The sequence below is a fragment of the Xiphophorus maculatus genome, chromosome 2 (genome assembly GCF_002775205.1).
Source record: "Xiphophorus maculatus strain JP 163 A chromosome 2, X_maculatus-5.0-male, whole genome shotgun sequence".
Taxonomy (NCBI): domain Eukaryota; kingdom Metazoa; phylum Chordata; class Actinopteri; order Cyprinodontiformes; family Poeciliidae; genus Xiphophorus; species Xiphophorus maculatus.
In genome coordinates this window covers 28,552,337-28,575,099 of record NC_036444.1, presented here as the reverse complement: position 1 = coordinate 28,575,099, position 22,763 = coordinate 28,552,337, and the positions used below count along the sequence as shown (strand labels likewise).

At 38.9% G+C, this 22,763-nt stretch overlaps 1 protein-coding gene across 4 annotated transcripts in view; it reads right to left on the bottom strand.

Moving 5' to 3' along the window:
* mon2 (MON2 homolog, regulator of endosome-to-Golgi trafficking) overlaps window positions 1–21,615 on the bottom strand; it is a 41,953-nt gene extending 20,338 nt beyond the window's left edge. For 2 of the 4 annotated variants that reach the window (XM_023349457.1, XM_023349461.1), the window contains exons 1-12: window positions 21,117–21,615; window positions 12,982–13,045; window positions 10,076–10,203; window positions 6,452–6,583; window positions 5,316–5,445; window positions 5,051–5,148; window positions 4,618–4,743; window positions 4,343–4,537; window positions 3,839–3,963; window positions 2,667–2,806; window positions 2,282–2,435; window positions 864–1,054 (exon numbers count right to left, since the gene is read on the bottom strand). In XM_023349457.1, the coding sequence (XP_023205225.1) occupies window positions 864–1,054; window positions 2,282–2,435; window positions 2,667–2,806; window positions 3,839–3,963; window positions 4,343–4,537; window positions 4,618–4,743; window positions 5,051–5,148; window positions 5,316–5,445; window positions 6,452–6,583; window positions 10,076–10,203; window positions 12,982–13,045; window positions 21,117–21,224 (1,591 nt within the window). In that variant the 5' untranslated portion in view covers window positions 21,225–21,615. The remainder of the gene's footprint in view (window positions 1–863; window positions 1,055–2,281; window positions 2,436–2,666; window positions 2,807–3,838; window positions 3,964–4,342; window positions 4,538–4,617; window positions 4,744–5,050; window positions 5,149–5,315; window positions 5,446–6,451; window positions 6,584–10,075; window positions 10,204–12,981; window positions 13,046–21,116) is intronic. The other 2 variants (XM_023349467.1, XM_023349475.1) reach the window with 1 other exon arrangement.
* Between the last annotated feature and the right edge of the window lie 1,148 nt (window positions 21,616–22,763).

Sequence of the window (22,763 nt, the reverse complement as noted above, 5' to 3'; positions counted from 1 at the left end):
TATTTATTTGCTAATTAAATGAATATCAATGTATATAATTAAATAAAATAATGATAGCTACTGCAGTGTACGCAGAGGATTACAAGAACAAAGAACGGCTCTCAGTGAGGCTCCAGTCCTATCTTCTTAGTAAAGAGAAGTTCAGAAGATTCCCGATTGTTCGTGAATGTCACATCTGCAGACTTTTGGACACAGTGTTGTCCCATATCTGCGACACGTTAGTCAACACCTCCGCACAATAATTCAGTGCAGTGAGTGACTTTTTTCATCACAAATGCTTATGTGTCTCTGTGCAGCTAGCTTCGCTAACATCACATCAACAGAGCTTACCTGTCTTTGAGCTTCTTTTCTAAGTGACGAAAAAAGTTTAGATGTAGCCCCCACCGTCTGTGAAAGCGAAGCGCTGCTGCATTAGCTGTCGGACTTTTTTATGATTTATGCAGCGCAATTCTGTTACTGACGATCAGACAGACATCTTCTGCCGCTCAAAGAAAACCGCTGCGCATGTCTTGGAGCGCCGCGTGCGAGTGAAACGTGGGGAGAGTAACAGAAACACGTAATTGGTAAGTCACGTTATTGCTTGGATTTTAATCGGTGCGTTTTGCATCCAGTGAAAACAAACATGTTAACAAATGAACTGGACAGTATGCTGTAAGTTTAGTGACATTTCCACAGTTGCGGTCTTGAAATAAAATCCTGAGTCCTCAGCGCCCGAGACAAGACCAAAACCATCAAAAAATGGTCTCGAGACCAAGACTGGTCTCGAGTACTACAACACTGCTGTTCACATTTAGTCGTCACATTTAACACAAATATTAGAGGAAGCTTCATTTTCCTTGTTTTTCCCCAGTGACTATTCCTACCTGGCTCTGGTTTCCATTCCTGCTCAGGGTGAGTCTCCCTGAACTCTGCAGCTGCCTCCTCCTCTGTGGTCAGCTCTCTTTCGATCATGGAGGTGATGCCCCTCACCAGGTCCAGCAAGGCGCTGAAGGCCACCGACATGGCGTAGCCCTCTGGGATGGACGGAGGCTCCACCTTGTCCAACATCTCCAAGCTGGGTGGGGGAGAACATCAAGACCGAATCAGATGTGAAAACTCTAAACATCTGACTTCACTCCAACAAGTTTGATTTGATTACAGCAAATTTGTTAATCTGTTGTGGTTAATTAGTAATTATAACAATTTAGTGCAGAATAATACTGTAAACGTAAGAAAAATCAAGTCAACAAGCGTAAACATTTGTATGGTCGCCGCTCAGGTCAGATTTTTTAATATTTACAATTAGCTACTTAAATTGTAAGATGATGGCAATTTTTCAAGATGGCTGCTGTTTACAGGCCTTTTAAACCATTTATTGCCTTAAAATGTTACCCATTTTCATGACTTCAATGAATTTTATGCCACATCACATGTTTTCAATATTGGTTATCCTGCTCATACAACTTTAAAGTAACAATATGTAGCAAAATCAGAAACTGAGAACTTTGCTGTTTGCGATTCTAAAAACAGTCATCAACTGGAAGATGATGAAGATGTGTGACACAGACTGAGAGACAGTCGTCATTATGGTCAGCATTAACTTCTGCAAATAGTTTTCTTGTATTAGTGATATAGTTTTAGCTTCTGTTGATTTTCTAAATGTATTTAGCGGTTTAGCGTAAATGGAGCTCAGATTCTTGTTAGCGAATTCGTGGCTAGCGAACCTAACTGTTTGGCTAGGCGTGACCACAACTGTTAACAACTGCTGCTGATTTTAGTGCAAATATATGTTCCCCAATACCACCATTTTGAAAACTGTCCACAAGAAAAAGAGAAACAGGATATCAAGGAAAAATATATTACTTCTATGATTCAAAATGCAAACAGTAATTTTAGAGCAAAAATTTATTTTTCATGACATCCATGGTGACTATTATGAAAAATAAGAAAGTATCTATAAATGTGATTTCTATGGGTCCAATTATGTATGATTTGACACAAAAATTCTTCAATTGTGATAAATATTGCCAGTTTTAGTGCAACAATAAATTTCCCTTGATGACCACGGCAGCCATTTTGAATTTTTCGGTGGCTAACATTTGTTTTTTCAAACAAGCAAGCTACTGGGGACATCTGTAGGTAATTAGGTTCTTGTATCCGCATGTGAAAGATTCTGCTGAAATTATCTGCTACACTACTAGTGGAGTTTCACTATAACCATAAATAACACCTGTATAGAACAAATGTTGTCAATTTCAAAAGTATAATGAACATTTGAGTAAACATGAAAGGAAACCCTTACTAGGTGGCCTTGGCGCTGCCCTGGACACTAACAGTCATGAGGGGGATCCAGTTGCCGCGGTATTCAAATGCAGCCTGTGTAGTCAAGGTGCCGCTGCCCCCTCCTGTACCCGGAACACCTTGAGCCGTGCCCAGGGTCCCTGAACCTGACCCACCTAGAGGGAAAGAGTGAAGAAAATAGAAAAAAAACCAAAACAAGACATTAACTTCCTACAAAAACAGTTTTATTTAAAGCATTTCACTGTTTCAAAAAGACAATTTCTAACAGATTTTCCATTTAAAATGCACCTACATTTATTTTATAAGATCAAATTTCAAAGGTCTTTTAACACGTTTTTTTTTTCTCTTTAATATTCAGTACCAACTCAACCATGAAGGTAACTAACCAGCAGGCGCACTGACAGCAGCAGCGTTGCCAGCGTTTGGGACAATAAAAAGGGACTGAATGAAGGATCCCAGAGCGTTAACGATATCTCTGAACACCTTGGTGGAGTGCTGCTTCATGTCGTAAGACTGACAGAAAGAACTGGAGAAGGGGAAAACAAACAAAACGCTTTGTTAAAAACACACAAAACAAGGGCAATTTGAGCAAAATGTGAATTCTCGAGGAAATGAAAACAAGATAAGAAAAAAAAGAAAAGAAATACAAATGTCTCAGTGCAGTGGCGCCCCCAGAGAATTTCAATAAGGGTGGCTAGACCAGTCCAGTAAAAATAAACTAAAAAATATATATTTTTATATGTATATTAATACATTTTTAATGTTATTTTTAAATTACCGTATTTTCCGGACTATAGAGAGCACCTCACTATAAGCCGCACCTACAAATTTTTTGAAAAATCAAAAACAAAAAACTGGAAACGTACATATATAAGCCGCACCGGGCTATAAGCCACTGGCACCTCCGCCACTCTCGGTTTTCCACAAGGATGCAGCAGAGGGCTGCGTCTTTAATCTGCTATTAAGGACCCAGCCCTGCGTCTCCAACGCCGAACCACAGGTTTGTTCACGCCGAGCCTACATGCAGCGGCTCCATTTCCCTCCTGTACTGTAGCTCGATAAAAGCTAAATCTTTTCCTTCGAGTGGTTTTCATGATGAGGGGGTATGAGTTTGAAGGCATTTCTCCGTCGTGCCTGCTGCTAGCAAGTGCTTGTTCTAAATGAAAACCAGCGTCTTCTTCTTTGATTTCCAATTTTGACTTCCAACGATTCACTTCCTGCTAAAGAGCCCCCTTGTGGTTGAAGAAAAATCCACAGAAAAGCCGCACTGGGCTATGAGCCGCTTGGTTCAAAGCGTGGGAAAAATGTAGTCGCTTATATTATAGCCCAAAAAATACGGTAATACATTTATTTATTCATTTATTGGGTTTTACATTAATGTTTTGATTGAAGAAAATGACTCTGTGTGCCTTTCTATGACCTGGACATTTTTTCCAGATGGGGCCACGGCACCCTTTGGATTCCCCACTGTTCGCCACTAATCGTCAGGTCAGAAAGATAAGGAACAGGATAAATTTAAATGAAATAAGTGAATGCGTATAAATAAACGCGTGTTTACCATAGTAAATGTGGCTGCACACACAGCCTATGGACTGATTCTACAGCAACGGCTCGGAGCCACTGAGGCTTTTCCCCGTCAAGAAACTTCACCAGCAGAGACAGGAAGATCTCACATTCAGTCACCTGTGAAACAGACACAAACAAACAGGAACATTTCACACATAATCACTGGTTTTAAAGGAATTAAAATACATCAATTCATCTAAGATCACCAATATTTACTTTGCACAACCATTCATTCATCCTCCATTGTTGTATTCATTTTGGGCTACTATGCAGAACTGATCCTTATCAAGGTGGACAGATGTATATCACAGAAACTGAAGGAACAAACAATGCTGGCCGCATTTAGAACTTTTAAATTAACGGGTCCAAATTCTAGCTTTTTTGAAAGAGCTAATGTTGCACTTTGTATCAAAAATCAAAGACATGAGTGAATAAGGATCATGATGTGCTCAGAAATAATCCATCTGGGATCAGGTTTGGTAAACTGAGTCCTTACCAGTAAGCTGTAGAAGTGTTTAATGAGGACTGAAACCACTCGCAGTAGCCGCATGCAAATGGGAAAATAGGGTTTCTCCACGGGTGCTGGTGGAGCGGCAGCGCCGGCGCCCTGCCGGAACTTTATGTTGGGCGAGAAGAGCTTGATAACAAGAGGGCACACCCTCTCTTTCAGCAGGAAGCTGAACTCCTGGTGCTTTGGGAGACATTGAGCAAAATTAATCTTGAAACACAGAAATAACATCTTAATTTACTACAACAAGAGAGAGTGCGTACCTGTAAGAAAACACCTGGGAAATCGTTCAAAACCGACTCCAGCAGCTCCAGGCCAAACGTTCGGGTCATTTCTGTCATTCCCACCAGCCAGTAGGGGGCGTCAGCATTCACCAACTGGCACAGGTCCTGCGGGCAGAAGCATCCAGTACAATAGAGAGTTGTATCCAACTTGCAGAAACAGTGCACTGACTTAGCTCTGGTGGGAGAATAAAGATCCTCACACACAGAGGGGCATTGTGGGTAAACAACAACAGGCAGAGAGTAAGAAAACAAGGAGCCATTGAGGAAATTCTGACAAGACTAAGAGCTTTAAGATCCACATAATTATGATGATAAAATTAGACATTTTGACTTCTTTCTTTAGATTACAGATAATCTCAAACACTCCTGACAGAGAGGTGGGTGGAGGACTGCTGCCTCCTGGTGGACTAACCTGAAACAGCATGTATGCATCCTTGGCGCTGGGTCTCAGGGTACTGACAGAGCGCCGGTTGGTGTTTCCCTGGACGGGAGGAGGCTGCTCTGCAATGCCTTTAATCCAGATACAGAACATGTTTACAACATTTAAGCCACAACAGCTTTTAGATCCAAGGAGGAAAAACAAAATGTTAAAATTCAGAGCTACGTCTCTTTAAAGCAACAACAGCAAATCCGAAACTATATCTTTGTTCTGACTTATTTTTTTTTATCATGCAGACCTTTGAATCTCTCGTCTTCGGCGACCATCCTCTCAAAGACGACGGTGACGACTTGTCTGACGGTGGCGGCCGCCGTGTTGTTGGTGATGTTGTCCTTGGTGAAGTGGAGACGGAAGCACAACACGATGGCCTGAAAACGACGCGGGAGACTCTTCAGAGACGTGAAACATGTACATCAATGCATAAGCCTAATCAGGGCTACACCACTTTAGCACTTCCAGGAAAAGTCCAAGCAGCATTTGTGGTGCTGCGCATCAAACTGAGAAACGTTTTATTTTCCTGGGTTCACACCAAACAACTGGTTGACACATCTAAAGGTTGTTAACCACTTGATAACTCCAACACGCTGCTGCTCTTTGCTGTTTTATTGACTGTTGTTTTGCCTATTCTGAATGATGACAATAATAGAAATAATCGTATGTGTGTGTGTGTGTGTGTGTGTGTGTGGGGGGGGGGGGGGGTCAGAGTGTAAGTTCAGGAGGAGAAGATAATGTTTAAATAGAAATTCCTAGAAATGTTGATCAACGTAAAAAGTAAAATAGATAAAACTGCATCAGTAACTGAAAGAAGATCAGAAAGCAGGATAAAAGAAAGAAAAGATGGATGAACAGATGGACAGATCAATGACTACAGAAAAAAAACTATGACAGAAAAGTTGTATGAACTGACAGATGGATGAAAGAAAACATGGATGGATAGATGGACAAAAGATAAAATGGATGGAACGATGGACGATCAAAAAGATGGACGAAATAAAGACAGATGAATGGATGGACAAACAGCTACATAAAAGAAAAGATGGATGGACGGACAGACTGACGGATAAAAGAAAAGCTGGACAATGAATGGATGGATGGTAGCTAATACTTGTAGCCAGCTCTGTGAATTTAAACTTCATGCTTAGATTAGATTTAGAGCCTAAATGATATCGAGTACTTACAGAGGCAGACACCAAAAACTCAAAAATTTAATTTTTTTCAATTAATTATCAAAATAGTTTTGGCAACTGATGACTAAGTCGAGGATGAAAGTGAAAATTATTCACATCAGAAATAATTGAAGATAAGGTACGCCACTTTCACATCAGGATAGAGTAAATGAAGGAGGCTTATGTCATGATTGTGTTGACCTTTTACCTTTGAGAGGACTTCATCATGAACAACCGTGTTGGTGGTCAGCAGGACCAGCACCGTCTGTAAGAGTTTCAGCTCCTCCAAACCGTTCTCCATCAGCTGCCAGAGCATGTTGATGATGTTCCCTGCAGCCGCCTGGCGCATGCACAAAAACAACCAGAGCAAACGTTGCACTTTGGTGCCAACATGTCCGCACATCGGCACATGAGCTGCACGCTTTATGCAGGACCCGCCATGTTCAGCAGTAGTGGGAGCAGCTGCTTCCTGACGCCAGCAACAAAACATCAGACACCAGATTTAGCCATCTGTAAAGGCTGATGCTGACACCAAGTGACACTGCATGCCCTTTTATTTGACACACAAATTTTTTTTAAAAGTCTCTATATATTGTGAGATCCAATTAAACGATCGACCTCAAAACCCAAATGAGAAACAAAGAAAAAACAGATTTTTTTCCCTTTTGCAGCATTCTCTGTAAAAGGTATCCTCAAGTTTAATCTATTTATGTATTTAGATCAATAAAATTTTTTTTTTTGTTTGTCCTGAGAGGAATGAAAACTTATATTTCTATCAAAGAATCTGAAGCATCTCTACTATGAAAACATCAGCTTCCAGATAATTTGGCAGATTTTTAATCAGTCCAGATATCGAAAACGATTCCAGATCAAGAGTCGATGCAACGTGCCCAATCGATGACGGTAGATCTCTTATGTCTCATTCTCTGATTTCATGTCATGCTTAATTATAATTTTACATTATATTTAGCGTACCTAAATGCGCTTTATAAATCATTTGAAAGAAGGTTGGATGTTTATTTGTAAATGTTTGACCAAGGTAGTCAACCTTTTGTTTTTGTCAGTTTCTGTTTCCTTAATATTTATTTTTACATTAGTTGTGGCACTGACTGAACAAATTAAAGTTGTGTTTTTACATGTTTGACCAAGCTTGTTGTGCAGAGTTATGTTTGTCTCTCTCTATATAAAAAAAGATTTAAATCAATTCAATTTTGTTTTTTCTCCATCGGATCGATACTAAAATTCAGATATCAATATCGGAAGTGAAATAGGTGGATCGGTGCATCCCTATTTACAATAGCTGTGTGTTTATTTTCAGTGGAAAACTTCCACGGTTTCACATTTTGCAGCTCGCCTGACCTTTTTCCTCCCCTCACTGTCCTCAGGGGTTTGTCATTCAAACTGTGACAGCCTGCTTTTCTGATACACATTTCTCTCCGGATGAGACATGTTTGCTGCAGGAGGCGAATGTCTCAATATGACGACGATGACAGTGCTGCTTCAGTCTTGTACCAACCAGATGCCTTATTAGGTGTTGCCATTAAGAGCTCATTCAGAGCATCTGCTGCCCAATTACAGGGTTATTTTGTTAAGAAATTTCACCTGACTCCAGGTCTTCCCTTAAGACTGCTGCCACATTGTCTCTAAATGTCAAAAGTAAGACTAAAACTTCTTGAGTGGCACCTTGAGATGTAGCTTGGCTTTGGCCCATGAGGCCCTGAACACTGAAACTTAGAAAGTGGAGAAACAGAACAAAATGTCTGTTTGGTATAAGGAGGTTTTAGTTTGCTATTTTTTCTATAAACCCCCCCCTCCTCCCCCAAATCTTCAAAATAAGTTTAGTATTTGGTAGTTGGAGAGAAAAATTAGGCAAAACATTTATAAGAAAAATGTGAAGAGGAAAAACTACAACTTCACAAGGGACATTGGTAGATGAAGTTTTGGTATGAGATGAACAGATTAACTAATGTTAAATTAAAAAAATTGTTTCGATTAACACGTCAATTCACCGAAAAAAACATTAAAACGGCAAGTTCAACTGCTTTGTTTTTAGTATTTTGTATTACTCTAAAGTCTGAACTTTAAATTTTTTTTTATTTTATATAAAATCATGATAACACATATTGTAGTGTGTAAAAAAACAAAACTAAAAAAAAAAAGAAGAAAAATAGAACGAGGCCTGAATACTTTTGGAAGGGCCTGCATATCAACCTATTTGATTAGAAATAAATAATGAAAACTACCGTCTGTTTTTTTTGGTTATACATCAGTCAAAAAGCTTCAGGAACTGTTTCAGACTAATGAAATCATGGCCTCACGTCAGAATGTAGACCTCAGGAAGCTTTTAATAGCTGCTTTGTATGGTGACTTAACAAGCCAGATGTGAAGCTTCGGGGCACCAGCATAGTGGCAGCTCAGCTATTTAAAGATTCAGACCATCTTCACCCATCTGATAAGCCTATGTTGAACTACAAATTAATTAAAAAACTTATTAAAGTCATCCCCTTCTCCCTGCCCCCCTTCCATTTTACTCCACATGATTTCCTCTGGTTTTTTGTAACTGTACCCGCACTCCCACACCATGTGAAGAGGCTCATGCATTTTCTCAGCCAGTGCTTTCCTCGGCTACAGAGGAAGGAAAAAAAGAAAATCATTGTGAAATTAAGAAACGGCGAGCTGCTTCGTGATACAAAACATGTCGCTATTGATAAGCTGCATCGATTTTAGAAGTTATTAATAATTAAGCTATATTCAAGTGTTACAGGTGTTGTATTTTTGTCTCTACTCAAGGCACAAAGTAAAATATCCTTAACGTATTTATTGTCAAAGATAAATTAAGTTCCTAGCCTTAAAACCATGAAAATACACTTCTTGTTCTGACTGCAGCTGTGCTGAAAAGTTGATTCTTAGGGAATTAGTTTAAAGACAATTCGATCAGATTGAAAAGTCAAAGCATACATTCTGCAGGTTTCACCAACTCAAATTTAGGACTTTTTAAGACTATTATCAATGCAATTTAAGACCTGAATCACCACAACTTCATCCGGCCAACTTGAGATAAATTTGCACTTACCAATGATAGACGCAAAAAAGCTAGCTGGTTAGCTAGCAAGGGCATATTAGTAGCTAGTTGCAACTGAGCGCAACTCAAAATTTTGCCTGACAGAAAAGTCTAGTGAGAAATAAAACATAGACTATACAAGGTTAAATAGTTCTGTCAAGACTAAATTTAAAACCTGTGATATTAAATCCCAACTTATGTTTTAAAAGATTTAAGACCTTTTAAGGTCTTCATTTTAAATACATGAATTTAAAACTTTTTAAGGGTGCGTGGACACCTTGGATTAGTCCAGGCTGTTTTGGTCTAGAAGGAACATATTCATCAGATATTTACAAAAAATCTTTTTTAAATTAACTCATGCACTCATAATATCTACATGACCAATAAATCAAAGCTAACTGAACTGAAAGGTACAGATAACAGTGTTATAAAATAATTAATGTTGATAGAAATATTTTAGATCCATAGGGTTCATTTATAAGTCAACCATCCATAGGTAAATCCTAAAATCAAACTTGGGCATATTCCTAAAATAGCAACCGAAAGGAAAATCTTGATCGTTTATCTAGTTGGGTTGGTTTACTTAAATACTAAAACATAATGAAATGCTCATGAATCAGTACAAAACCTGATGAGAAGCAACAAGAGGTTTTTCTGTGCTTATAAAATTCAACTTTTTTTCCCCTTTTCTTAGTGTATTTGTTTATGCACAGGCACATTTGGTTGTTGACGTCAGCTGCTTGAGTCCTTGTGTTTGCTCTCTGTCCTTACCTCAGACACGACCTCATGAGACATGAGTCTCTGAATGGCAGCCAGACACAGCTGGGTGATCTTTGGCTCTTTGGTGCCGCAGCCCATCAGAAAAGGTTGCACCACCTCTGAGCTGTTCTCCTTCAGTGCTGCAGCAAAACACCAAAAACAGAAATCAGCAATGTCAGGCTATAGCAGAAGGGTACTGCCGTGGGATTTACTCTAGTAAAAAGCATCAAAATGTAAATATTAACATACAAATATAACTTCATAAAAGGACTAAGAACACAAACTTTTGAAGCACCTATTTTGAAAGAGGAAACACTCGTGGAAATCGGATGGTAACGTGAATCGGGAAAACGGTTTTTAGTTTCGGCTGTAATTTAGCTGTTCAGAAACTCAGAAATCCTCTCTTATTTCAGATCACCATTACAGCAACGCTCTTCTATGAGGAAGCGATTACTGAGTGAAGACTCCAAGTTATCCAATTTCAGATTTGGTGAAGGAAAGAAGCTATTTAAGAGTAAACTGAATTTGTCAAGACTGCTGTTTATTCAGACTGCGAGACAGTGAGAGAGAGCAAGACTTTAAGCAGATAACAGGATGGCAGAACAGAGAATAGAAAGACAGATTTTTTAAAATATTCTTTTGACTTATCAAAAATAAAATAAGGATATTCGCATTACATCTCCTAAAGAGAAATAAAAAATGGAGCAAATTTACATCAAGCAGGTCAAAGGCTGATGATAGAAAATTGGCTCCAAAATTCTGATCAGTGGGATTAGTCTTTGAAATCGGATCATTTACAGAATTAAATTAACTCATGTCATATTTTTGTTTTCTAACAGCCATCTGTTGAGCTTTAACTCTGGACTAAAAGGCAACACTCTCTAAATCCTATTTTAGATAGCAGAACAGGAACTGTGTTTCAAATACAAAAACACACAGACTCTGTAACAACCAGCTTGTCATAGTTGCACAGCGTGCAGTTATAGAGGGGCTGCTCTGTTCACTCAGAAAATGTCAGCTATGCTTCGCTACTGGAAATCGTAAAAAGCTGGATTTGTTGAGGAATGTACCAAAACAATTTTCTATTCATGAGGGGGGTGGGAGTGGAGCAGCGAGGGAGAGGAGTTGTCTCGCAATTAGGTGACACCGTGACCCCGCCCCCTCTGGTTTGCAGAAATAATGTGTGGATATTACTTCAGCGCACTTTGAGGGGTTTGTAAATGTAGAAAAGCACAATGCAGTTCATTTACTGGACATGAAAATGCTGCAAATCAGAGGAGTTTGGCAGCTAAGAAGACTTGAGTGAAGGCTGCAAAAGATCAGCGCTAGAGCAGGGTTTCTGCAGGTTACGTCAACTCAAACTTAGGACTTTTTAAGATTATGATGAATGGGATTTAAGACCTCTTTGTACAGAAATGTACAAACTTTGTCCAGTCAACTGACAATAAATTTGCACTTACCTATGCTAGATGCAAAAAAAGCTAGCTAACTAGCAAAGGTATGTGAACAGTGAGTTACAGGTAGCCTCGAGTCACAGAACCCAACGGTTAGTTAGCTACTCAGGGTATGCTAGCAGCCAGTTAGCGGTAGCCTGAACTGTCTCGTCTCCCAAAATACAATGATGACGTCCGAGTGTAACTCAAAGTTTTGACTGAACAAAAAGTCCCACAAGAAGAAAACAATATTTCTTAATATAAGAGCAAATAGCCTTGTCAAGACAAAACTTAATACCTGTGATTAACATAATATATGCCAACTTCTTTATAAAATTAATTTAAGAGATTTTAAGGATTTAAGCATTTGCAATTTTTAAGGATGTAGAGTATGATCACCAAAATGAAGGACATTATTTTAAATACCAACTCCCTACAGTAAGCACTCAGACTCAGTGTCTATGTTTTCCTGAGGCGGCTATCACGCTAAAAACAAACTAAAGGACTACGAATCTTTAACAAAGCCTCTTTGCTTGTATTCTATGAGTTACTGAGGAAGACAGTTATCTCTTCTCAGTATCAGAGATGTTAAGAAATGAACTTACTCTAGAAAGTAAGCATTTCATTTTCTTTTTTCAATGTTGGCATGTTGCCGGTTCATTCAGGCTGCTACTTTCAAACCGGCACTGAGACATCAGCAGGTGAAAGAAAACTGACGGTATCACAGCTATGACGATCATATTTAATCCTTATGAAGGGTTCACTTCTGTCTGTCAGGAAAACATGCAAGATTCAAAATTGAGGTAAGGGTCTATTACAGGTTATGTAATAGTCCCAGCTTGATTAGTCTGATTGTTAATCAAGCTAAAACACACACACAAAAAAGTTTAATACGTCCACTGCAATGATTTTGCCTTCATCTGACAACAAAAGTGAGTTTCTGTTCAAGTGCAAAGACGTAACAATTTCCGTATGTTTTTTTTCTCCTGAATATTTAATTGAGCACAGCTAGAATTTCTGTTGAAATGCCACATAAAGCAGTAAATATCTTCTTGTAGGATGGTGCACATTACCCTGATGTATACCAAGAAAATCTGTTTTGTAAAAGAGAAAGGAATTCGATACGCTGTCATTATTCTTAGTTGGGTTTTAGATGCATCATTGCAGCAGACAGCACTGCACTCAACGTCAATCTAAGAGGGCCATAAATCTGGACTACAAGAACATGACCTTTTAACCTTAAGTCTGGTGTCAACTATTAATTGCAAATTGAGCCTCTCTTAAATTGATCTCCAAAGTGGTGTTCTTCAGGCTTTTGTCTACCTTTAATTCCTTTTACAATCAAGTTTTTTCCTCAGTAATATCTATTTTATAAATGTCTGTTAAGACACTGAATAATTCTTAGCCCACAATCGTCAATAAAAATAATTTTTGACATTAGGAAACACAACGTGTCCCCCTCACCTTCCATGAAACACAGCTTACCTGCCAGTATGTCTGTTTTCCTGGCTGCGATGGTTTTAATCTTCACAATGCCAGACTCTGCAGCCTAGAGGAAAACAGAAAGTGAGACGTAAGAAAGTGTTGGTAAATACACCCAGATGAGGCCTTGGCCTCAGTGAGACGTGCTACTGGGAACTGATTTCCCCTGTGGGATGTCTGTCAGCTACGAACGCAAAACGAGGGGATGTCGAGAGGGGGGACACAAGGAGACGGTAAAAATGAGAGTGCTGACAGCTTTCAAATAAGGATCTCCTTGTCTTTATGCAACAGCGAAAAATGCAAAGTTACCGACCGGTGTTTGTTTTCGTCCAACCTGCGTATCTCCTTTAGGTAGCAGCTTCACGTGATAAGAAATGTTCACGATAATTGATAAACGGTACGATAAATGTCCACCGTTACATGCAACACATTAAGATTTCTATTTATTGGGCATTTTAAAAAACATTTATTTTCCTTCCACTTCACAGTTATGCACCACTTCTTGTTTGTCTATCCCATCATGTACAAAGTTCAAGAGGTATGGATACTTTTGAAAGTCAATTTAAATAACGTAAATAGAAGAAAACAAATGTTGCTCATAAAGTGAGCAAAGGCACTTCACAAGTGGTTTAGAGTTACGCTATGCTTTGACTCAGCGGTGACAACATGGCTGCTGTATCCCACCAACAACTTTCCACTTAAACAACCACAAGATCAAGTTATTGTGGAGAGCAGCTACTCATAATCTGCCAAGCTGTGTTTGTCACCAAGCAACGCCTGATCAGCAGCTTGGGCTTTTAACCCAAACTGAGGCCGGACCTGCTGAAAGTTAATCTCTGGAGAAATCCTGCACTCCTTCCTCACCAGCCTCCTCCTCGGTACAGTGGTGTTGCAACGAGCTGTTAGTGTTATGGCAAGTGCCTGAAGAGAAGAGAGGCAGAGTGTAGTCCAAGTTACAGCAGGTGGCCGCAAAAAATTATTTCGAGGGCTGCATAAAGCCCCTCCACCACACTTTGGACACCCCTGGTGTAGACCGCAACCTCCCATTTCTGAAAGAATAAACTTGTTATGGTTATAATGTGATATTGTTCTTTACCAAGTAGCTACAGTTTGGGTTTTATTATTATTATGTATGCAATGTTTATCAAAATTAGGAATAAAAAGATTTGAAGTATCTTAGTCTGTATAAATATAGTGTTAATGAGTTTCCTTAGGTAAATGAACATTTAAATTAATCTTTTTTTTTTTTGAGACGTTCCTGTACCAAAAAGCTTTCGTAAACCTTCTTTAAACATCTGAGTGCAATTGAGCAGCGGTGTTGCTTTCGCAAACAAGTAAATAAATCTAACATCCTAACTGGAACCTCACGTTGCTGGCATATTCAAAATATTTTCTTTGGCAATTATCGGTGCTCGTTTACATTTTCACAAAACTGGCGGCAAGTTCCTGAAACGTAAACATGGACAGACGATGCAGCGCAGCGTGGAAAACAAATCAGGAAGCATCGATGCTTTCAGTTCTCCTAAGGAGCCTTTTTAGAATGGAGACCCTTAAAGGGGAACTGGCACACATCTGCAGACCAGATGCATCACAAAAAGCGTCGGTGTCGCTCGCCGGGGCCGTCCTCTGCAGCAGTGCGCCCGCGCCGTCTGCACAGGTCAGCGCTTTTCACAAGCTGACTTAGCAGGCTGTGAGAAATGTCAGACCTTCAGAGTCGTACCGTCAAATCCCAAAACTGCTCCAAAAGTTGCTTGAAATGCGTTGATGAACTCTTCAAGTGCTTGCAACGCATTTAGCTCAATTATTTTATAAGTTCTTTCATTCTAAGGCAAAGGTTGTTTCACTTTCTGGTCCTGGACATAATGCTAGAATAAAAAATTTAAAAAAAGAAATAAAAAATCTGTTCTATCAGGAAACTCCTGCACTGTGGTGCAATGTGATTGTGGCTGGCAGATTGAGAAATCTGGAATAAATCTACTGATGACTGGAAGAGGGAAAAAAAACCTCACAGCCTCACACGCAAAATCTGCTCCAAAAAAACATCTAAAATAGGCTTTTTAATGACTCCAGTTACATAAAGAAGTGTGGTCACTAAGCTGAACATAGTAACTTCATTTCATCATGTTTTCTAATTTATTTGTACTGAACACTGGGGCAAATAGGAAAAATAATAATTCTGACAACGCAGATAGTGCTCAGGGTATTTAAACGTCATTAATTGGAATTTAACGTCACAATATATCAAAGTTTATTGCGATTAGTTAGTGGCTTTCAGAACTGTTGACTATGATGGGGTTTTTTTTAATGTTTGCACGATGACTGAAAAACCCATAAACTTCTTTATGCTTTTTTTAAACACGTAATCTGTCAGGAGAGTATTTTCATATCTCGCTAAACCAAGAAACTCTTGCTTTGCATGTCGTTAGAACGAGAAAGTTTTCTAATTTTACCGAGAAGATTTCTCGTGAGAAAGTTACAAAATTTCTTGTTTTAACAACTTTTGCACTTCGTTAGAACGAGACACTGTTACTGAATTTATTTCTAAGCTCTGGCAGCGAATCACTTCCGTACCAAAGTCACATCCAAACAGCTTCAAAGCAAATACATGTCATAGAATGGCCCAGTCAAAGATCCCATATAAATCTGATAGAATCTGTGGCAGAGTTTATATATATTTTTTCCCTCCTACTTCACAATTGCATTGCTTTTGGTGTAATATGAGCTTTAAATCTGTTGATAATTGGAAATTTAGTACTGTTAAGAACATGAAGAATGAAGTAAAGTTAATTAATAAATGGCTCAGACAAATGACGCAGTACCATTTTTGGAAAATTGTAATTTATTTGCTAAATATCCACCACAACCATGTGGCGCTGAAAGAGCTTATCTGCTTGTTGCGCAACACTTCAATTATTTTAAATGAATAATATATGTGAGGACAGGTTTCAGAGAAAACCAAAGACGATCTCCGGATTGCTGGCTTTTACACGTGGGGAAAGGAAGCTTGTAAGGACCAGAAAACGCCGAGGATGAAAAACAAATCAATATCTGAGGCAGTAGCTTGATAATGACCTGAGGCAAGGCCACAGAGCCAACAGGAGATGTAAAATCAGCCGCTTGTTTGTGGTCCAGGTTTGACCGCAGGAGCAATCCCTATTAACATATCAGTCTCTAATGTTCAGGCGCTGAACACGCAGCCGGAGAAATGTCTTCCCTATCTCTATTTTTCTCATTTGAATGTTATCTATCTCCAAGGTTAAGCGACCAGAGAACAGGAAAAACAGACGAACTGAGCTGATAGACAAACATTTTCCCGTCTGCCCTTCGTGGAACAACCTGTCTGATCACTGTCAGGCGATTAATTGCACGCAGTTAAACTAAAGTAAAAGAAGAGGACAACGTCATTTGAATTCGATCAGTTCAGCAAGCGACTGATTGTACTCCAGAGGAACAGCAGATCTTGTCTGGGCAGTCGGAAAATATTCCAATCGAAGCTAAAAATGGATGGAGGGCGCTTCCTTTCCTAACACTTTGCATACCAACAGAACATGATTTGTGTATTATTGAACAATTAACTGTTGCTGAGAGCAAGGGCGTAGGCTTGGTCTAAGTTTTGGTGGGACCTTACAACTTACTCACCAACTCACCAGCATTTAAAATGAACGCTACCACTGCGTAGTATATTGAAATATTAAACTAATCAATGTAGATTTTCGTTTATTTATTTTGTTTTTGTTAAAAAATACATATGTTTTTTTTTTTATTTATATGGCAAAAATTGGTCGGGACTATTTTATATCCCTTGAATATTGGTCGTGACATGTCACGACCGTCCATACCCAAACCTACGCCCGTGGCTGAGAGTCAAATAAAAGCCAACAGTAGGGTTTACTCTGAAGGTAGAGGTTTTTAAGGATGCATTCATGCTAGCCCGGTTTAGTCAGCTTTAATCAAACTCTAGTTTGTTTGTCTAGAAAGTCCGGTTTGTTTGTGAAGGTGTGAATGCGCAATCGAACGCTCATGTGGACCAAAATAGCAAACTCTAAACAACCTAGGTATTGGTTCGGTTGAACTAGGTTCGAAAGCACGTGTGGATGCAAGCGGGCTTGAGATCGCTCCAAATACAGGAAGCAGATTATAGCGTAGAGTATTCTGGGTAAATTCAACCTAAGCAAACATGGAAGGCTAACGCTAGAGGGGGAAATGATTTGTGGTCGAAGACAAGAAAAAAAAATCTTACAACTGCTCAAATCTGCCGCAAACTCATTGTTGTTAACATTTAGTGAAAAAGAAAGTGATTCCTTCAGTGGTTCTTGGTTTAGCGCCACCACTGGTGAGGAGGGAGAACAGGCAGCTCAAAGCATTTGGTTTGTAACACGGTTCAGTGTGAAACGAATCTCAGCAGCTGAAAATGAAACAAAGGTTTCAATTTTGGTCCCCAATCTAACCGAGTCTACCGGACTGAAAACAACCCTGGTGCTTATGGTTCTTTATAGAGAAACATTTTGAGTTTGTTTGAGATGCCTAACAAGTTGGGTTATCTGCAAGTGTAGCTCTGCAGATAACATGATCAGAAAAGGTACCTCTGCTTATGGGGGGGAAAAAAAGAGTCTATGATTCAGTAAGTTTGTAGAAAAGTGGATACATTTGGTCCACTTCTACACTGCTGTATTAGTGGATATTAATAAACGCCTCCACATTCAGGGGAAACCGTTAAATTTGACAGAATGGTGCAGCTGACAGCTTCAGGCAACATCATTTTGTACAGCAACATGGAGATGGTTTTACTGAAAGAACAGCAGCCAAATTAACACCCATCTGATGAAAGTGGAGGTGATTGTGATTTTTTAGACTTTTTTGTTGTTTTTTTTCACTAGTTTTACGTTAACATATTACAGAGCTCAGTAGTGTACATAGAACTGAGTCGCCTGAAGTCATGGATCTCAAACTGTGGTACAAATACCAGCGAAGTTATCTGGGCTGCACAGTTATTTTCACCACAGCTCTAAGATAAACACAAAGCAATTGAACTCTTTCAAGATTAACTTCCATTCAGCTAAAGAGATCAATTATTCAAGCAAACTGATCTTCACTTTAACCAAAAGGAAAAGTTAAGAACCACAGTAAGTATGTATGACAAGAGGCTTACTTTGATACAAAAGTGCAAATAAATTGTTCAAAACTGCTGAAATGACACCATGCTTTAATTTTAAAGTCTAATCAATTAAAATTAGCTCAATTATATTTTCCATTTTAACGATTAACACTTTTTTAATGGCTATTTTGTTTACAAAGACTTCACAATCTATTTTCTATATGGTTTCTGTTGTGTGTTTTTCTTAAATGTTTCGTTCTATTTATTGTTTTTGGTTGTTGTGTTTTATTTTGGACATTTCAAATATCTTCCAGTTCCAGTGTGATGTGTTCTTTACAAAATATAAGTGTATTAGTCTTTGAGAGAGTGAACTTATATTATTTTACCTTTATCGATATGTTACTTGAAATGCTCTCAAAACAGCAATATTATCGTTTATCGCAATAATTATAGGGACAATTTATCGTCCATCAAAATTTATTATGACAGAGTTAGTCTGGGACGGTGTTAAGTTACCAAAATCGCCACTCCAAAAATCTAACTTTCAGAGGTTTATAGCCTTTTTTTTTTTTTTTTTACTTTTTAATGGAGCACAATTAAACTGCATTCCCTTTTTCTAATAACAAAAACAATCTGAAAAACTAAGTCCTGTTGTAAAGCTGTGTTAAAAAGGGTTGTCTGTCAGGTGGCACTCGGGAAAACTTAGTGTTTACCAAGATTTACCCATGATCTGGGTATTTATTCTAATAGGTGCTGCTTCATGATTATTATTGTCATTTTTTTGGTTAATCAATGTATTGTTTTCTCTCACTTGTGGTTATTACGTACTCCACTCATCCGTACCACAGTTATGGGCTGTTTCCTTCAGGGATCGCCACAGCGTAGGGGACCATGTTAGATCTTGGAGGATCAGAGCATGTTGACAGACGTTGCATATCATCTATATACCTAGTCTATCCTGCTCAGCACTCATTTCCTTCTCCTGCTCATTTTGCTCAAAACATGTAATTTTAGAAAAAGCACAAAATATATAATTATCTTTTTTATTTCTTCCTGAAAACACAGTTTTCCTTTTTTTTTCTTCAGCTCCTTTCTGCTCCATCCCAATGGACATCTCAGACTTTCCTTGGCTGAAGTCAGATCCATGTGTGAATCATGACTCTGATGTTTGTCCACAAAAATGCCACATCTACTTCCAAAATGGCAAGGAAGACATTTTGAAAGCACCTAATCAGGCGACCCAACTCTAAGCTATTTGTCTGTGAATTAACTGGCTTTTTCTACAGCTACTGTAGATATTTTAAATGTTAATGATGGACAAAAACGTTCTACAATAAGAGCAGAGTTTCAATCTTCAAAAAACTATTGTTGCCGTGTCTCGCTATCTAAACTGGGCGCTGTTTCAAGGCGTTTTCCTTTTTTTTTTTATCTGGAACTTGTTGCTGATAAATAACATTTTCGACACACGATCCAGACTTTTGGGAAAATATTTTGGGGACTTGCAAAAAAAAGAAAAAAAAAGTGGAAGGTTTCCCGCTACATCTGAGCTAATACAAAGACTAAGTATCTCAGAAAAAGAAAATCAAAAGGTCAATCGGAATCGGTGGCTGCAGTGGGATGGCCTCATTCCCTGGACCGCATGATCCTGAAGAAGAAAATCCGTCAGTCGGCTTGTGACCTTGAGCTTCAGCATGCTCGGGTTGCGCAGCAGAATGAGGCAAAAAAAAAATTCAGGTTTTGTAAAGACTTAGTCAAACTCTAGATTTGAATTAAACTGAAGTGTTAGAGCATGAGCTAAAACAGACTATTCAAAATATGTCTAAATGAAGTCAGTGTGTCAGAAAAGGTGACTACGGAAAGCCCTGGAGGACAAAATGCCAGTTTCAGTAAATACAAATTGAGTAAAGAGAAGCATTGACCTGATCGTCTTGGGTGAATGATTCAAGGAAAACACAGTTACATTTTCAAATCATAGCTGAAGATTTTACAACTTAGGGATCTTGATAATTCAATTCAAGTTTATTTATTCCAAAGGGAAATTAAAAGCTCCTGTAACTCATATCTGAAAGAGTGATTATGGATGGTGATGCTGTGGGCATGAAAGGACTCCAGTAGAAGTCAGTCATGCAGCAAATCTGAAGAGGCCTCTGACTGAAGACTGTTGCAGTATGGCAGCATCATGACAACTCAATTTCCGGACAGCGATGACGATGTCCCACATTAACATTTCCTGGATGACTGCTAATCCACCCTGTTTGCTTTTGCCGTTTCCTGTTTAAATTTGTGACGTTGGGAATATGACCTCTGCCTGTTTTGATTCAGAGAAGACATGGTCTGAACTTGCTGCTACGAAGTTGCAAAAACAATACCTTGTTGCCCATTACTGTCCAAAGATAAGAGCGAAAATCCGTCCAGCTGCACAGCATCAAAAACAAGGGGGGATAACTGTCCAAACATGCATCACCTCGACCAATAAAATATAAACCAAAGGCTACAAAGAGAACAAAACCAAACCTAAAAGAGCCACTTCGACATATTGCCATCATGGCATGAATAATTCTAGAAAAAAAACCCAATTAGTTTAAAGTTAGGAATAAATTGTTAAAATGTATACTCAATTTAATTGAATCCTTATACATTTAAGCTTTGTTTTCATTGAATTCTTGAAATACATTAATATTTTTTCACTGTCTTAATGGATATTTTCATCCCAAATATAGACATGAATCAGGAAGAAATACCAGGTTCGGGCAAAAAGGACAAAAGCTAATTTTAAAGTGCTCTACTTGTGTGTCAGAGAGAGGAACTAGTAAATACCTTAGTGGCAGTTTTTCATAGGAACAATGATAAACTTTTACTGCACTGCAGCGTGTGAGCAGCTGTCAGTGGCCACAGCAGACACAACAAGGCCGTATGGTTGGTGCGGAGACGGGCACCGACAGGCAACATTCAGGAGAAAACCAAAAGCCACAATATTCCCACACGAGACAAAAGTTCACAACATTTAGCGCGGTGTAGCACGCGGCTACGAACCCAAACTAACCTCTTTGACAGGGGGGAATTTCTTCTTGCACTCCATGGAGAGAGACCGCAGGTCCGTCTGCATGTTCTCCAGCAATTTCTTCACCGCTTCGGGGCTGCTGGTCGACATCTTTGACGGCGTCTTCGACACAAATCCTCACAGGAACGGTTGACGTTTACGAGCGGCGTCGGAGCGCAGTCGCCCCCCCACCCATTCACCGCAGGGGTATAATCCGTAGCCGCTTTATTCGCCTCCCTTGTTGTAGGAACTAAAAACGCCGCGGTCCATTGACACAGGATCCCACTCCTCCGCTTCGAGCGCAGGACAGCAGCGATGACACCCGCATGCGCTCCACCTCTGCAGAGCACGCGGCCGTTAGCTACGGGAAGAAGTCGTCCTCGCTACGACTTTTCCTCCGACGCGCAGGCAAGCCGAAATATATTAACTAAATGTATCTGTCTGCCATCAACGGCCGTGCCAGCTCTGCTTTCCTTCCCACAATGCTTTGGTGGACAGTGACACGTCACTAGGACTTCCGTAAACAGTAATGAGCAGAGAAACATTACTGCAGCGACCCCTGCCGGACAAGTCCAAGAGGGGAAAAAATCTTCTATGTTTTGTGGTTTTGAGGTTTGAAAAGACCAAAATGTAAAATAAATAGGGAAATAATAATAAAAAAATATATTAATAAAGAAATGGCTCCACCAAGTCACAGTTAAAATAAATAATTAAAAGAAATTGAGTTTAGAGTTGCCAACATTCAAAGTCAAAGTCTTAGTCGTAGTATTTTTCAACGTCAATGGGCGGGTCAAACACTGTTCCAGGCAAGATGATTGGCCTGCGGCTGAGTTGCTGTGCAGGTCAACCAATCATATTTTACCATCTGTTTGACGACCTATCGTGATTGCTTGGCCAACGAAATGTGAAATAAACACAGGCATAAATAAAAGCGTCTTGAACAAACTATATGTAAACTTTTATTTTAATTTTAATGTGTATTAAATTAAAATGTGTTCATTAACTTTTTTTTTTTACCGTAAAAATGTAAGATAAATATATGTTTATACTAAAACAATTACGTTTAAATTGTTTAGTATATATATATATATTTTTTATCTCGTGCAATGATAGGATATACTATACAGTTACATATATACATATGTAGTTAAAAGGATTTATGGGGTTGTGCCATTTTGGTTCTACAATTGCAAGCAACCATATTTATGATTTACTGCATTAGAAATGATATAATGTTGAATTTTAAGGAGGAAATTCTCAGTGTATTGATTGTCAGACAGAAAATGGGAGCACCTACGTCTTCCAGGAAAACTTATAAAATTTGTTAATGATTAATCAACAGCAATCTATAGTATGGAACAAGAATAGTCAAGAACTTAACCTTGTTTATACCAGTAAATCTTGCCAGACTCCTTCAAATATGTACACAGAGTGATATCTTTTCCGCTTACTTTCCATGCAGGTATTTTTCCACAGCCTGTGACTCAGCAATAACTCCTGGCTGTTTTCACAAGGTATTTAACCCCTCAAAAGGTGGTCTTTTGTAAAGCAGGTCTTTAAATGACACAGTTTTAAAACAGGACAGTTAAAATGCAAAGTGACATGTGTTATAACATGCAGACATAAAGTTATGCTTCCAACAAGAAAATT